The sequence below is a fragment of the Neolamprologus brichardi genome, chromosome 13, assembly GCF_056152115.1.
Source record: "Neolamprologus brichardi isolate AB-2024 chromosome 13, ASM5615211v1, whole genome shotgun sequence".
In the NCBI taxonomy this organism is placed as follows: Eukaryota; Metazoa; Chordata; class Actinopteri; order Cichliformes; family Cichlidae; genus Neolamprologus; species Neolamprologus brichardi.
The window spans coordinates 12,856,795-12,874,648 of NC_142116.1; the positions used below are offsets into that span (position 1 = coordinate 12,856,795).

Here is a 17,854-nt window from a genome sequence, read left to right on the forward strand (position 1 = left end):
AAGTTAATCTGTTGAACCTTTCCTTGTTTATATCAACACAAGAGTTAATTCTTCAGTTCTATTCCTCTTGGACGCTACCCATGTGTCTCCTTACGTGATAATATGATTGTCAGACTCTGGCTCCATTAAAACTCCATCCACATACAGAGGAGCCAAGGAGAAGCTGTGGCGGTCCCATTTCTTTCCTTCATCTAGACTGATCCTGCGTAAAGGAAGACAACAACTGTCAGTGGACGAATATCTACCTACCGTTGTTTATCTATCTGTAGTAGATAAAATTATTGTTTTCTCCGTGCGTGTAACATTAAACATCACGAGCACACAGGTTACAGAAAGAAAAAGCAAGAACAAAGAAATATGATAAAAGATTTGAGTTCATTTAGCTTTTGCCACGGGTGAAAAATGAAGCACCTTGAATTCTCTTCAATGTGAAAAATTATCTTGACAACAGACTGAACAATAGAACAAATGTTCCTTGGCCCAGGTAGATTTTTGAAGGTGACAACAGAAAAGAGAGATATGACTCAGGTTGTAACATTAGAAATAGATTTGGGGGGTTTCAAATCACCTCTCTCGGAGCTTAATCACATTTGACAGGGCTGTAGTGTGCAGGGACATCAAAGTAGATAGTGTTACAGAGCTCCCACAATATGAGGGACTTATGAGGGCATTCTGAGTCTCATATTTCCACCCTGCTCTACTCCTCATTTACATAAAAGCACTCAAACCATCATATCCAACCACGAGTACAAAGCTGTAACAGACTCTCTTCGCTGGAAATGACTCTGACAGTTCTGAAGCTGCAGCACCGATACAATAATCATGCAAACTTGGCCCATCAGCATTTTAAAACATTAAATATAATCATATGCAGCAACCCCCCACCAACAAAATTGCACTCGTGTAATTTCCCACTACAACCCCAACACCTACAGTTTCTATCTACAGTATTTTTGGGGTTAGAGATTACTGAAGCAACTTATACCTACCATATGTGTCGAATTGGCGCCGCTGCTTGCAATACCGCCAACAAAGCTCCTCCATTGTCAAGAAACCAAACGTTGTACTCTTCATCAAAAATCTGAATCGGTAAATTTGAAAAAGAGACACATTTGCTCATTTTATTAGGCAACACCATTCTTTAAGGTAACCATGCAAAGCGTGTCATGGATGTCACCTGTCTCCAGCTATTTCCTGCGTCAGATGTTATAAACATCCCAAGGTTGGCGGAGGACAGCTGTGTTCCAATATTCCCTGAGTCCAAAAACATGCATAATTTCAGTCAGTATTTACATAGCAAAGCCTCACTATAGCTCATAACTCACCTATGTGCACAATCAGCTGATAGAAATCACTCAGAAACTATGTATGTTCTCATTTCCCACTGCAGGAAAATGACAGTTTACGACTTAGCCTGATCTAATCATCTCACCTGAAATATCAGATTTAGTCTGAGAAGTTTTCATATTTGACTTCAATGACATAAAGAGGGCACTGTGTGATTAATTGTGTGTCAGCTGAACTGCTACAATGTATTTACCTGAAAAACAATGGATAGCTACAATACTGTGCAAAAGTCTTGAGGCATGGCTCATTTCTTTATATTTGGCTGCAGAGGATACGGGACTGTCTTGCAATTTTTATAGGGGTCGTCACCGATAGGTCTCCAGGCTGTCTGAAGGTATTTCATAGATTGCCTTTGGACATTGGCTGCAATCGTTCTCCTTTTCAGTCCAGTTTTTGTGCCTGACCATTTTCAGCAATAAAAGAAGTACCTTACCCAAAACATGAACCACTGTTGTGTCTCCACATCAGTGGAAGCAAGGGACCAATTTTAAACTATTATCGTTAGCAATTTTGTCACAATATCATGCAATTTATTCTGAGTTCTTTAGTTGAATCTACAAAAAATGTCAAAGATAACACATTTCGACAGGTATAAAGTAGTAAATGAAAAAGGGAGAAAAGCCTGAGGTTTGTCAAATTACGCAACACCTGAATGGGTCTGGATAGCAATGACACTTACCAGTGAAATTGTTTCAAATTCCTCTCATCTCCTCAAATTCTCAATATTATCAACATGTGTGGAGGAGGTCAGGAAAGAGGTACTACACTGAGTGTCTTATACTAATCTGTAAAACATGGTGGAGACTCTGTAATGGTTTACCACAGCATTGAGGATCTTCTCAAAACTGATGAAATTATGAACACAGAAAAGTACACATTTCAATTCACCATGCAACACCATCCGCAAAGTGTCTGGAAAACAACGGCTTCATTTTTCAGCATGACAGTGATCCCAAACACACTGTCAATATAAAAAAAACATACCTGGGTAAAAAAACAGACCGTGGAATACCATCAGCCATGGATTGGCCTCCCTAAATCCCAGACCTCAACATTAGTGAAGCCATGTGGGATCATCTTGACAGAGAATGGAACAAAAGGCATCCAACATCCAAAGAAGAAACCTGGAGAAGTATTCCTCTATACTACTTAAGGAAATGATAAGGAAGCTTGCCTAACAGAGCTCAGACTTTGTTGAAGTTCAAATTAACTTCTGACTTTCAAGCTCGAACGAACTGTACGAACTCTGTGCTTCTATATTTAATTTCCATATAAATGTGCACATGTTTCAGTTCTCCAGTGCACCTATCTCCTATTTTTCTATCAAATTATTTAAAAAAATGAGAGGAGACTCAAGACTTTTGCACAGCACCTTAAATTCATGTCCTAATGTAACTCTACCTGTAGCCACAATGATTCCTGGAACAGACTTTTTGCTGGTGATTGGTCCGGATGTGTAAGGATTCTCTGACATCTCCAGTTGAAGATGCAGTGAGCAAAATGGCTGTCAACAAAACGGATTCAAATACAGCACAAGTTGAAACAATATATATCTCAGATCTTAACAGCAGCAATTATAATTAGCTCGGCTTTCAAACTATTCTTCCCGTTGAGCGAAAAGTGCTAACATTTTCAGACACCATTTATAAAACAAAGATACTTTGTTCCTCTCATCTCCTCTGCTAGGAGGGAAAAAATGGCTGAGAGGACACAGAGGGCATTTGAATTGTTTCATTCTAAAGCAAACAAGGCATGTAATTAAAATTCCCCAAGATGCACTGATAAAAATGGCAAAATTGATTCAAATCATTTCACTCATCTCCCCGAATAAAGCGTACCGAAAAACATCAATAAGGCTTTTCATACGGCTGAGGTTGGAGGAGGGGGTCAGGAAACAGAAGAGAGCATAGTGGTCATTTGTAAGACACACAGAAAGACTATAGCCTGCTATTAATTGAGGAATGTACATGACTTTAAATGGTCTCTGAAGAACATATTGACTGGATTAGGTGAACATCATACCTGCTGAAAAACAACACAGCCACATAATGTAATTCAGTGCAATCTAACTTTCATTAGTCCTGTTTGACTACAGGTACTAAATTGAAATTTCAGAGGTTAATGGAAAGTCTAGACCCCTAAAATGTAATGCAATGACACTCTGTGACTTAAACTGATAATAAGAATATTCCAACAAAGCATCTTTTCAGTCATTTAGGGGACTAAAAAGACAAGTCGATGCTAAGGCTGGCACCTGGCCTGGTGCAAAAATGGCTTTGTCTCCAAGAACATCCAAAACACAGCTGATGAGGCTGAAACATTTGAGGAATGTTTCATGTCATAGACTTAATTTTGCATGAATAAGAGCATTCATTCACTCCTGCCCAAAGGCTCAAGCTCACCAGAATGCAGTGAAGGTTATTTCCAGCCACATCAGTGGCAGGAGCTGGCAGCAGGGACCATGTTTGCCCCTTGTTGTATGTGATGAAAGTCTTTATGTAATTATCCACCAGTTTGTTGGCAAGATACATGCCATTTATCCCCTCAACCTAAGAGGGAAAACAACAAAAATGCATTCATTACTGTCTAAGCCCTTTTCACTTCTAGTTTAGAAAATTAATCTATAATTATTGACTCAGTGGAAGCAGGCTGAAAATACATGGCACTGTAAAAAAAAAAACCCTCCATGAAAGGATATTTCATGTTTTGAAAAGTGTTCTTTAAAAGTACAGCATTATGAGCAAAATATGTAAAGTTTTATTCTTAATAATTCAAAACAGCTTTAAATAGTTTACCGTGTAACGATGCACCATATTTTAGTAGCTGTTCAGACAAAATATACTGCCAACAAAATTCAGATTTTTAATTATAAAAATGTATTATTAGGATGTTAATGGATTAAAACCTACTATATAATGACAGCTTCATAAATTAACAGTTCTCCAGCACAGTAACAGGAAAGGGAGTAAGTGGTGGAGTGCCAACATCAGTCCATAAACAAGGCTAACTACACACCTTATAAAAGTCCACTAGTAGATTACCCGCAGGTCCTCTGCTGGTTCTCAGGTTCTCTAATGAAAGGATAAAGTAGACCCCGGGAGAGTCTGAGATATACAGGCTGTAAGTGTTGTTCTGATTCCACTCTTGGACAGCAGCAAATACCTGCTTCTCATCTGTGCTGATAATATGCATGTCCTGTAGTAGGATGTGTGCAAGAGAAAAATAGACAGATGGAAAGACAACAACAAACACAAAATAGTCTCAGAAGAGATGGCATTAAAAGGCTTAAATGTGACATTTCTTCATAAAAGTCATGTGACCTAACCCTTAAAACAAAAAGCAACAAAGGTGATTTGAAACAATAACAATATCTTTTCTTTTTCTTAAATATCAAACACTTTTAGGATGTAGTTGTTATTTCTGTTGCTCACCTTTGGCAGACAATATTTAGGTAATTTCATCCGCTTGAATGATTCTCTCATGTAGGAGACAAAGTAGCTGGCTCGTCCTGACTTGGTTACCTTTGCAATGAAGGCAGAAAAGCTTTGTCACTCTGTAATCAGATCACATGCACTGTATATACCCCTGTGTCAAGAAGATACATCATATTTGGAAGTTATTTTTTCACAATAATACAAAAAGAAAAGAAATTTAATTCAGTGGAATTTATTTGCACATTCCCATTATAGCCGTTGCTGTTGGTATGATTTTCTCCTACATAGAAAAGCCTATGTAGACCATCAGACAAATGAAAACCAAACTGAGATGGGAGGTGTTTTAGAAGACATACAGTACAGTGAAAAAGGTGCAGAAAGTAAAGTGAAAGTCGTTTTCATCAGTAGCTAAAATGCCGTAAAAAAAAGGAAAAAAAATCCTTTTACTGTGGCCATCGTTTTCTTTTAAAACAGCACTCTCCTCGGTACGCTTGCAAACACTTTTTCAAGGTACTAGGTTATTCAAAGCATGTTGCCGAACATGCCAAACATTGCTCCTATGGATTCTCTTTCATTGGGGATTATATCTCTTTGTATAATCCTGGACCAAACCATCTCCTAGTGGAAATTGTGAAAAAATGCAATGGTAAACTTACTTGTTTTTTTGCTGTTTTTTCAGTAGGCAGCATATGTACTCAGCAGGGTTGTCAAAAAAAAAAAAAAAAAAAAAATGGCACGTGCATGCTAATTGATACTAAAAATTACTATTAGGTTACATACTCCTTTAATGCAGTATTGATATCAATAGTGTCACCTATGCCTCCTTCAGGTGACATAGAGCTTCACACAGCACTGTTGCAGAGATGCACACAGCCCCTCCCCTCACTAGCAGCTAAACACATGAATAGCATAACAAACTTGGCAAAGCATCTGAAAGACTGATGTCCCACTCTTCAGGAGGTCAGTTAAGCTCCTGTTCCAACAGCACTTTAGTATTGAACAGTTATCATAAATTTGAACTTGTTAACAGATCTTAACGTATGCTGTTTAGCTAACACTAGTTATCCACATTATCAATAAGCTAGCAGCTAGCAGCTATGGTCAATAGTAAAACAATGCTTTAAACCTTATCTTTAGCAAACCTCATCCGTTCTGCCTATCTGTAACAGGATAGCAATTATTTGTGACTAAATTTTTGTTGTTTCTGTAAAAGTCCCAGACTGAAGCTGGGAAACAGACAGAAAGAGTAGCAGTCTAGCTCTGACTGAAAATGAAAACATGATTCTAAATCACCTGAAAGACGTAAAATAAACAGGTTTGAAGCTGAATACATCTGCATGAACCACTATTTTTTAAAAATCTTTTTATTAAAAAAAAATACATATGTAAAAATATAAATATATAATAAAAAAATATTTTTCTGGGTATCGAATTTTAAATTCAACCTCTCTCTGATTATATGTTTAAGTTTGCCATAATGCTACAAATTGAATCTGGAGCCAATCAAAAGCCTCCTCGACTGTACTATATGACACACAGATATCAAACCAATTACAGTACCTAATATTTTGTACAGCAATGCATGAGAGTTGGACAGCACCCCACTCTGTTGTGAAAAGAGGGCATGCAGAGACTTCTATCGAAGGTGGTATATGAACACTGCTTTCCAGAGTGTTGAAAGCAGACAAAAATTAAGCACAACAGAAATTACTGTCATTATCTCAATTAGTGTAAGGCTAAGAGGCACTGAAAATTGTGCTGGCTTTATCTACAGTGTTTCTTGGAGATCTTAATGCACTACCACTTTCCCTTCCACTTACAGGCAGAGCAACACTACTTGATTGCTTATTTTCTAATCAACTAGAAGGATGGTGTTTGTCCCCCAACACACTACATTAGGACCCTAATGGAATAATCTATCGAAAATCAATGAGCTGCATTTTCCCAGGCCACATTTTTGAGGATGTTGCACTTGGCTGTTCCTTCCCTCCCAAGAGACTTTGGAGGTGTTGAAGACTGCTTATTTCGTTGTAGCCCAATCGATAACCTCATTACTCTTTGTCAAGTTAAATCCAACTGCCCCAAGCAATGAAAGTCACAAGAAAGTCATCTGTGCCACCAGATCTCCGTGCAGACACTCCCTGTATGTCCAGTTATTTTCACCAGCATCTTCCTCGTGTCTGCCTCTGCCTTGACGGTCAATCTCATCTCAGCTAAATGCAATTTGGGCTTTTTATTGAATCACCATTTCTGAATCACACTGTGATTTTTTTTTTTTCATACAGTTTCATTCTTACACTGTAGCCATTCCAATCAAGTCATTGGATTAAATGTGTTGAAAGTGAAACTAGGTCACTGCTAGCATTGCTGCTGCAACATCATATTATATCAAAAGATTAAATCTGTGAATAAATAAATAAAAATGAACAGAAAATATTTAGGGGTGTTTATTTAAAATGAAAGCAGCCACAGAAAAGTAGTATAATTAGATTTTTTTTATTTTCCCCAAATTCAGTTAGTACAGTCAAGGATGACCAAAATGCATCAAGCCTGACCAGCAAGAGAAAATTGCATAGCTGTGGATGGAAATCAATGACAGTGGAGGGCATTTGAAAATTAAATTTTCTAATAATGACCCTGGCTGTGGCTGTCTAATTGGAGTCAAAGTCAGAGTGAATGATAATAAGGACATCAACCTGTCTATTCACAGTTCCTTTGCCGTACATTTTTCAGGCATGGAGTATGTCTGTGTGGAAACTCAAAGACTGAGCGTGCCTTGACATGAACGAGACAAAACATAATCAAAACACACATCGGGCCAGTGGGGAACAGGTGTGTTGGAGAAAGCTATTACATGGGTTTTGATGGAAAAGGATGAATTGGGTGCACATGAGAGCAAAATAAAAACAAACGACAATGAAAAAAAAAAAAGAAAATCAAAAAAATCACATAGACAGCAACCTTTGCATGAAAAGATGCCGACGACTGGCTTAGTTTAATCGAGGAAAGTAATCTATTACTATGCAAACCTGTGTGAAAACGTATTCATCCTGTACGACGAGTGAGTTGGTGTCTACGTGTCCAGGGAAGAGGTACTGTCTGTTGCCTTCTGTGCATCGCTGGGCTCTGCACTTCACATACTGAGCACCTGGAAAGAGACAAAAGGAAATCAATCAGAAGTTGATTACAACCATTTATCTTCAAACAGTACTTTGTATGCAGTGGAGCTGCTATACAGTATGTAAATCCAAAATCCACTCCAAGTTCATCGCTCTGGAACAATTTTCAGCTTGTGTAACAGTCAAACACTGACACTAGTCACCAAATACTTTTTAAATCCAAATTAGATTCAAGACTATTAGAGTCAAAGCTCTGGCAGCGTTACACGACAAAGTACATTTCAAGATGTTATTGTGCCAGACAAGGAGAGGTTGTATGGTAATTCTGATACACATTTTCTCACCACAGGAGGAATATGAGCATCATTTCTAATGCAGGAGATTCCTTTAATTGGTTTGACAGAATAGACCACGCTGTTTAGAAAGGGGAAGCTGAGGTTTGTCTATGAAACTCAGGGGGGAGATTAACGAGAAGAAACATCCATCAGCCCACTAAAATTCTCCGTTTTTGTCAGGAGACACCTATTCTGCTTTACTAGACTTCAGGGACCAATCTGAACAGAAGAACAGGTCTCATCTTGCCCGTGACCTCGCTCTAAATGAGAGGCAAGGGGTCCTTTGGGTCTTGCTACTGCAGCAAACTGGAGTGCAGTACTCACGGCCTTTTCCGATGCGCGTCTCAATGTGGACCACATCTGATTCTCTGTCCAGCCCCATTACCGCCCTTGAAAGAAGAAGAGGAGGAGAAAATAAAGAGGAGCGGAAAAAGGTTGGTGGGTAAGAAAAGGAAAAAAATGTGAAAAGAAGAAGAAAAAGAAAAAAGGGAAGGCTCAGATGGACATCACTATTCTGTGAAACCCATAACAATATGTTTTTATTTCCTGTAGATCTGTGCCACCAGCGGCAATTAATCTCAATTCACCAACAACAAAGGAAACGGCAAAAGAAGAGTAGTATGGCGGGGGGGGGGGGCTTGACAAAACATCCCCCATTCCCATAAACACATGCCATAGCAAATGTGTGTTTTTACAAAATTGTAGGAGGCTCCAGCCTTATTTTGAAAAATAACTATTTGGCATAATGTGCATGAAGAAATAGTATTCAAGTGGACAAATAATGCATTGTTTCGGGTGCTGCTTCACCCGCTGCGCTCTTATTCATCAAACATCTAACTGTTCATGCATGTGGAGAGGATGTCCTCCAACCAATGTCCTTTCTTTCCCAGCAAAAAACAAAAAACCCACTGGGTTTGACACATGCCATGACAAACAGGGATAAACGGCCTCACATCAATATTCACTGCCTTGTGCCTGCACAGTCAAGATTACTAAATGACAGCGACAACAAAAACAGCATGTCATGTTTGTGCTATGGACAAAGAAACATATTCCTTCAGGTCTACGTGACGTGGATATAATCAGTTTCGAGCTCGACTGCTGTGAGAGAGATCTGCTTTTGACTAGAGGTCACAGGATCCCTCTAAGACTATAGAATCGTGAACACTCTGATGACGCAAATTGCAATCACTGTACAGAAGGAGTTAAAAAGAAAGACGGGGGTCGACATAATCATACCAGTAGAATCTGCCTGGCATCACGTTGTCATGAACAAGCTGCCATTTCCTCCCAAAGTCCATCGAACTGTACAGCTGCAAGACAAAAACAGGCTGATCTTCATCACGCTTAAAATTTTCAGGAATAAGATGTTACTGAGCATTGTACATTATTTTATTCCCACTTTAAGTTTCATTGTGGATTCACTCAGAATATACCTTGCTGTCATGACTATAGGCGAGTATCCAGTTCTCCTGCGCGGGATGGAAGAGCAGGCTCAGGATGTTGAAGTTAATGGGATGCTTTTCAAAGCTCGCCCCTTCATCTGAACTGATGAGAACAGCGCTCTCTACTTCTGGGTCACTAAGCACCATTATCTAAAGTACAAAGGGCCAGATGATGTGTATTTATATACACACACATATACATGTATGTGTAAGTGAGAGAGAGAGCACCATTTAAAAAATAATAATAATAAATTTCACGCCAGGAAGATGTAATAAGCAACAGGTAAATGCTAACCTTCTGTTTGTTGGTAGGGCAGACGTAGAGGTAACTTAAAACTGTCCTTGAACCCACTTTGTCGTTGAGTTTGGTGTAGGTGCTCCCATAATCAGTGGATCTGGACACAAACAAAAAACATTTCATGTCTGATGAAAAAAATCCATTAGAGACAAATTTGAAAGCCCCATAGCAGAGTGTTGGGATGTTTTAGCCCATTAACTGCAAGTCACTTATTCTTTAGAAGACTCCAGAGTATACCATACTTTTTTCGATTGATTTTCTACCATTCGGGCAGCCTTTTGCTTTAAGGGATGAAAATCTACTTGCACAGTCTACGTTCATGCTAATGTAGGTTTTGTTGCTCCTGTAAAGTGCTGCGTTAAAAAACACCGCTACACTAAAAACTGCCATTCATTGCAGCTCAGATTATAAAAGGACTAAATGTGTAATGTAATCAGAGGGTGGTGTTTGGCTGAAAAGCAGGGCTTTCAAGTAGTAAGTGTAGAGCTAATTTTTACAGAAATATGCTGGATAAAAAGATAAAATTAATCACTGCTAAAAGTAACCCCACGGTGCTTTTAGCAAGTAGTGAGCGGGCGTCTATTTTGTTTGTTTGTATCTTAGGCTTCAGGCAGCCACGCCAAGTATTTTGAGTGTTAAGTAGCAAAACCCAGCTTTGAAAGCAAGATGCTGAGTCACATACAAATTTGCACAGCAGTGTACATGCATATAAATAAATATAAATAAAAGTTAAAGCTTTGAAGTCAGCTTTAATTTAATTTGCTCTAACTAGCTGCAACATCTGCCTATTATTTTTGAAAATACAATTTCAGTATTTATATAAATATTTCCAAAACTTTAATTTGCTCTCCAGGCTGTGGAGCCTAAATTGCAGATAACTTGGCAACTAATCACTTGTGTTCCAAGGGGGAAGCTACGTTTTAATTTCTCTACAATTGCACTCACTAGCCACTTTATTAGTTACACCTGTTCAGCTGCTCGTTAACGCAAATATCTAATCAGCCGATCAAGTCAGTGCATTTAGGTGTGCAGAGATGTTCACACTGAGCATCAGAATTGGGGAGAAATTTGATTTAAGTAACTTTGAATGGAGCATGGCTGTTGGTGCCAGATGGGCTGGTCTGAATATTTAAAAAAATTAGAGTACTTGGGTATTCCCATGGTATGGTCAGAATTTGGGGTAAACAACATGAAAGCATGGATTCATCCTACCTTGTATCAATGCTTCAAGCTTCTGGTGGTGTAATGGTGTTGGGATACTTTCTTGGCACACTTTGGGCCCCCTAGTACCAATTGGCAATCATTTAAACACCACAGTCTACCTGAGTATTGTCGCTGACCAGCAGAGTGGCAGAACTCAAATTATTTCAAACTGGTTTCCTGAACATAAAAAAATGGCTTCCATAGTCTCCAGATCTTAATCCAGTACAGCACCTTTGGGATGTGGCAGAAATCTGCATCAAATGTGTGATCTTATCATGTCAGTATGGACCACAATCTCTGAGGAGTGTTTCCAGTAGAATTAAGGCAGGAAAAGTCTGTTTTCTCTTTGGCCCTTTGTTAAGATCAACTTTTATTTAAGCATCAAAACTTATCAAAGGTTTTTAACAGCATTTAGGACAGGTGAAGAAGAGAGCCAAGTCATTTTTGAGGCCTCCCTGGCTAGCAGTTGAAGGATTTGTATGCATGTGATAGAGGATTTTCCTGATTTTCCTTCTTAAATACTGCCAACTTCTTCCCGCATCACAATGTGAAGAAAGAATCTTCCAAAAACGTCCTTGTAACTTTGGAATTTTCACTCCACCTTCAACCCTAAAAAGTCCAAATAGCTCATCCTTAATTATAGCAGCTCTTACCAGTACCCCTTTTCCACCTCCACCTCCGCCCGGTGCACTTTGTGTTTAGTAATCCAGCCACGGACACATCCGTCTGCTCCAAAAACAGTCACTGTCATTTCATCTTATTCTTGTTCAGCCAGAACTGGAGGGGTTACCCACATTCTTCTGCATTTAATTTGTGCCATTTGTAGCAAAACACTTCATTATTTGTTAGTCACTCAAATAGGTTTTGCAAACATCTAAAAGTCACTGCATGGTTTTTGATATTTCCCTGTTATTTAAATCTCGTCGTGGGCTACCTGAGATAATTAATTTGTCCAGTAATTATGAACACCTTAATAAACAGTGTGAATCAATTTAGCCTGCTCCCTCTCATATTACAGAAATATCACCTGAAAATGATAAACAGCAACAAGCTTTTAGGCTTATATGTTTTGGAGTTGGAAAGTGTGCATAGCAATTACTATATGATGAATACTAACCTGCCAAGTGATTGTGCATGCAGTGTAGTTATATGAAGAATGATATGTAATTTAGCAACAACAAGTATGCAAGAGACAGGATATGTATTATCACTGCTGACAAACATGCTATTAGTAGGCAATACAAATGCATGCTGCATGAAAGCTGTAAAAACAAGAAGGAACAGCTGAAATACAAAAAAGGTGCAGTGAAGGATGACATCAGCTAGTGAAAGTGAAGCCACTGTTGAAGCAAATTAATACATTTGGCTCAATGATTAGTTTGCCAATAAAGTGAAAGCAAGGCTAGTGTATGACATCACACTGCTGATTCTATTGATCAGCTACTGGTGCCAATAAAGCCAAAGGAAAGAGCAGACAACACCACTATTCACATAGGATTGGTATTGTCAGGGGAGCTTTATGTGACTTAGACATTTACCCAAAACACGGCATGTAAACTGTTGATTTGCTTGAATTTAATAACATGTCTGCTAGCCAGCTACAAAACTAATGTTACTATAGACTGCCAAATAACTACATTTGAGCTTGCATTTTGTATGAGTGGGTGTCCATGCTGTGTGGCAGAATTGATACCTGAATTTGCATGCAAAAAGCAGGGAAACATAAAGAGGCAAAACACAGGTGCACAGAAAAAAGACAGACATCACTGTGATGTCTCCATGCATTAGATTATTATGCCATGGCACTTCTGTATAACGTAGATAATTTGCTGTGGACTATTTACATTTAAAATACAGACATGTTACATCTAAAAAGGATTAAGATTATAGATTACTAGTGAATGTTGCTATAGTAAAGAAACACAAGATTGCTAACTAAAGTCACTGCAACATATTTTTTAAAAGCTAGTTGTGCAAATATTTAAAAGAAATACCCATACCTTATAGGACATTGTTTGGCCTCAGGAATACACATAATGTACAATATTGTGCAAAAGACTTTAGCACAGCCTAATTTCTTTACATTTTTACCCAGACGTTCTTGTATTTGTCAAAGTGTTCTTGAGCAATAGTTCTCAAAGCTTTCTGAATTTATTTTAAAGTTAATTTAAACTGGACATTGGCTGCTTTTTCACTGATTCTCGTCTTTGTAACTGACAGTTTACAGTGTAGCTTTTGTTTTGTTTTTGTTTGTTAAGCCTCTTAATACTGATCTAGCAATCATTCAAATAAAAAAAAGGTGTTGCATCATACAGCTTCGCAGAAAAAAACTGTTTTAAATTATATCTTTAGGCACTTTGTTACAAGCAGCCTGTTCCATAAACACATGATTTGTTCCCATTTCTTTAGCTGAATCTACAAATAATGGCAAAGATAACACAGTTTGACAGGCGTAAAATAGTATTTTTGCACCAACAAGGTGATTTGCAAAGAGCTCTTAGCTGAAAATCTTGACATGCTGTGCAGTGTTTCCTTAAGAAAATTGAGGGAACTGGAGAAATGGTGGACAAAGGAAAAGTGCCAGGTCTACAAAACTTTCTACAGCAGAGAAAGGGTATCTAAAAGCAAAAATCCAACAAAGACCTGACACAGGACATGAAGATGCATCTGCTCCTTCATTCTATCTACTGTTTCAAAAATATCATGAGAAATGGCCTCAATTGAAAATTTTGGTTCAGATCCTTGTCAGTATGCAGAGAGACAGAGGTACTAATATGAGTGTTTTATAGTAGTCTTTAAACATGGTGGACACTGTCACGGTTTAGGTCTGCATTTCAGCCACTGTTTGTTCAAGATCTGTTCAAAATTAATGTTAAAATTAACATATAGTATTCTATATAGTATTGCTGGCAAACAAACACACTGCCAATGCAGTAAAGGCATATCTGGATAGAAGAACACACAATGGAACACTATCAGTTATGGATTATCCTACCGAGATAGCGGACCTCAACATTGTTCAAGCAGTGTGGGTTAAAGAGCAAACGTCAGGCAACATTGAAAGAAGAGCTTTGAATGACTTTCAGAAAGTCTGGAAAACTATTCCTGAGGAATACTTGAAGAAATAACAAGAAAAGTCGCCTAAGGGATTTTTTTTTTTTTTTTTTTTAAAAGTGTGTTGAAGAATGAAGATAGTCATACTGAAATATCAACTTTTACAAACTTTGTAGATTGGTGCAAACTCTGCTTCTTCCTAATACTGCATTTCTATATATGCATGTGCACATTTCAATAAACCGCTGAACCTATTTTTCCATTTTCCTAGCAAAATAGAAAGAAATGAGGTGTGACTCAAGACTGCTAGCCAAGACTGTACTTTGGTGAATAATATCAAATGTTATAAAATTATTTTTCCGAGAAAATTCCACAAGATACATTTAGCGTTTTGGGGATTTTATCAGGAAATTTGTCATCGCTGTAAGATGGTGTATATTTCACACCGGAGCTAATTTGAAGACTCACGCATTCGAAATCATTAAGGAAAGCTCAGACTTTAAAGCTTTTTGACAACCAACAAGATAACATGAATGTCAAAAGAAGGAATATGATTTATGAGAGCCAAGTCTGGCAGATTTCTGCAGTGAAAAGTTGGGATAATAATCAGGCAGTTCTCACAGAAATCTGCAACAGAAATAATTTAACTCTGACAAAGACATCATGCAGACTAAACATTCATTCCCCGCATGTCAAACAAGTCTCTGCAAGCTGATTTAAACGATACACTGACATGTAATAAAACCAGGTACGAAATCAATTAATGAAGTCCAGGTATGTAATGGAAAATGTTAATCAGTAAATATAGAATATGTTCTTTGTTGTTGAAGGGCTAAATCATACAGTCCTTGAATACAACATTATTCTGCGTAATAGACACATTGCAAGCTTACAGTATAAGAGTAATAACTCTCCTTTCATACTGTTTGTACATTGAAGGCTGTGAGGAAGGAATTTTGAAGACTTCCTTTCAAGTGCTGTGATGAAATCCCCTTTTATATAGCTTTTAATCTTAAATTAGAGCCAGAATTGCCTTTTATTCTCTGTGCTTTCAACTGATTTAGATATTTAGTTTCATCCTCTTTCATTAGGTTTTCTTTTCAGTAGGGAAAACTTAAAGTGCTCACATTATGCTTTTTGAGTTTCTCCTCTAACCCTTTAGTCTGTTACATGGCATTTTTTTAGTAAAGGTAAAAGGTTTTCAAAGTAAGAGAGGACAAATGTAGTTATTCCCTCCCATGGAAAATAGTGCTTCTGAACGGTTTGAAACACTTGTAGTCCAGGATTTTCTTCTCTTACTTATCTGTGCCACTACATAGCAGACTGTTATACTGCCCACATGGAAGCAAGTTTGGCACACCCTCAAACAAAATGGACAAAACACACTGAATTATCTGTTGCTGCTGAACACATGCATACCCAACAATGTAAGAACTAAAAAGTCACTGCATTACTTTTATTTTGGTGGCAATCTCCCCGCAACAATAAGAAAATCCTTATAAGTGCTAGCACTGTGCACAGCTAGTGTGGTTAACATTATTGTTTTATGCATTTGTTTCTCTGCAAATCTCTTTGCACTTGCATGTTGTACTTTGCTGAATTCCCAATAAAGCTACAGAATGCACATAAAACAGTGACACGAACACATCCAATTTAGACCAATGCACAACATTACTTTGAAGCAATTTTTTACCCTGCTACTCCGTGCATCTAAAAGAATTGTAGCAGCAAACTACAAACAGCAGTGATGCTGTGTGTTTTTTTTTTTAATTTACATGTAAATTTATTGGTTAATATCAGTCAAATAAAGCTTAAGCTAAGCCTTTTTGTTAACAGGCGACAGTGTTACATGTAACCCAGTGTTACCTTGCTTTGGACTAGCTAACTGACCAATCAGACCAATCCTTCCTGAAAGGTAGTTTAAAAGGAACAGGAGCTAAAGCAGAGTGTATAAAAATAATCTATGTTTAATTGATCCTCGTGGGGAAATTCCTCTCTGCATTTAACCCATTCATGCAGTAAAGTGGTGGGCAGCCATTGGGCTGTAGAATAGGGAGCAGTGTGTAGGGACAGCACCTTGCTCAGGGGTACCTCAGGGTAGCCGTTCAGTGGATTCAAACCCCCAACCTTTCGATCATGGGGCCACCACTCTACCTACTGAGCTATCCTCACTCTATGAGTATGAGTATCCCAGTACAGCCTGAGAAAAGCAGTGTTTTCTTTTAATATTAAAAATTTAATGAGACAGATTTTAAAATAAATGTAAATAACAACCAGCTGTATTTAAACGCAATCAGAAATTTAGATCTGTTGCATGTAAAGACACTTGCACAAAACTGCTATCCACAAAAAAGGGGAGATGTGTTCATCATCTTGGTTCTCATATTTCTCCACAGCACAAACAGCCAAACCAAGCTTCAGTTTTACCTGAGTGCCTCCAAATGTAATTTCACTGTATAATTGGATAGACACCCAGTGTCTGCTATCATTGTCTGCGCATTAACTTGAATCGTTCCGTTTGCTGTTGACATTGTTTTCAAAGCCTTACCCTAAACGCATTTGTATTTGTGCTTAAGTACTGCTTTCAGCTGGCATATCGCTCTTTGATTGCGGTGGTGGAAGTAAGCCTCTTAAACGATGTTACTATATTGTGATGTTTCTTGGGCAGGAGCGGCAGGCGTCTCAAAACACAAAAGGCACTTGATGCGTGTTTAGATGGCTTCTGTAAGTCACCCGTTGATCCGAACACTGCGTCTTGCCACCAACAGAGGCCTGCAGCTGTAGTCATAAATCATTTATTGTGTTATCACAGAAATCATTTACTCCCTTTTCTTTTCATAACATTCAAATCTCTGCTTTTCTAATACCCATAGTAAGAACCTTTGTGCATCCCCGGAGGAACACTCTAATTTACTCGTGGTGCCATTGTTAAGCAGACACCTTGATGATGGAAGACCTCCTGTACACAATATGGGATTTCAAAATGTGTCAAGTCGGGTGTAAATCTTAGTGCCGCCTCTGGTGAAACAGATATTAATTTGAAACTCTATGCTTGGCGGACTGATGGTCTCTTTTTCACGTGTATTTCAGAATGAAATGAGTTCTCTGCAGGCTATGGCAGAGGTGAGAGAAAAGGCATATCAGAGGCTGGATTGGGCTCTATGGTATAATCCTTAATGAATTCCATTCTTATTTATGACCTGACAGGGCACTGTAACTCACCTCTCAATACATACTGAATGAAATTACTACGGCTATATAGCAGCAATTGCATGTCAATTGCTTCTGAAACAAAAGGTTACAGATGACAATCAATCAAAAACTCCATCACAAAGTTTCTAGGTCAGAGGAAAAGCACCACAGATCCAAACAGAGAATCCCTCAGATCATTCTTAAGGTTTATCTTTCAGAAATAGTCCTGCGGATGATGGACAGAAAATAGGTTGGGCCTTCTTTAAAAGGTTGTTGTGGTGCTAGTTGTGTTATTTATGGAACACCAGCAAGCAAAAAGAGGATGGTACTTCAAGATGCTTTATTAAAACATACTTCATATTGGCTTCGAGTGAAACTTGATTGTTCGTATCCTAGCAAGGGAGAACACTATAAATCATGCCTACAG

The 17,854-nt window shown here is 38.2% G+C and overlaps 1 protein-coding gene across 2 annotated transcripts in view; it reads right to left on the reverse strand.

Annotated features, from left to right (window-relative positions):
- The window catches only part of sorcs3b (sortilin related VPS10 domain containing receptor 3b), a 51,965-nt gene that overhangs the window by 16,072 nt on the left and 18,039 nt on the right, over positions 1 to 17,854 (reverse strand). For both annotated transcript variants that reach the window (XM_006783745.2, XM_087850182.1), the window contains exons 3-14: positions 9,976 to 10,075; positions 9,672 to 9,830; positions 9,475 to 9,548; positions 8,560 to 8,624; positions 7,811 to 7,929; positions 4,779 to 4,868; positions 4,363 to 4,542; positions 3,750 to 3,896; positions 2,749 to 2,851; positions 1,178 to 1,254; positions 990 to 1,081; positions 95 to 202 (exon numbers count right to left, since the gene is read on the reverse strand). In XM_006783745.2, coding sequence (XP_006783808.1) covers positions 95 to 202; positions 990 to 1,081; positions 1,178 to 1,254; positions 2,749 to 2,851; positions 3,750 to 3,896; positions 4,363 to 4,542; positions 4,779 to 4,868; positions 7,811 to 7,929; positions 8,560 to 8,624; positions 9,475 to 9,548; positions 9,672 to 9,830; positions 9,976 to 10,075 — 1,314 coding nt within the window. The remainder of the gene's footprint in view (positions 1 to 94; positions 203 to 989; positions 1,082 to 1,177; positions 1,255 to 2,748; positions 2,852 to 3,749; positions 3,897 to 4,362; positions 4,543 to 4,778; positions 4,869 to 7,810; positions 7,930 to 8,559; positions 8,625 to 9,474; positions 9,549 to 9,671; positions 9,831 to 9,975; positions 10,076 to 17,854) is intronic.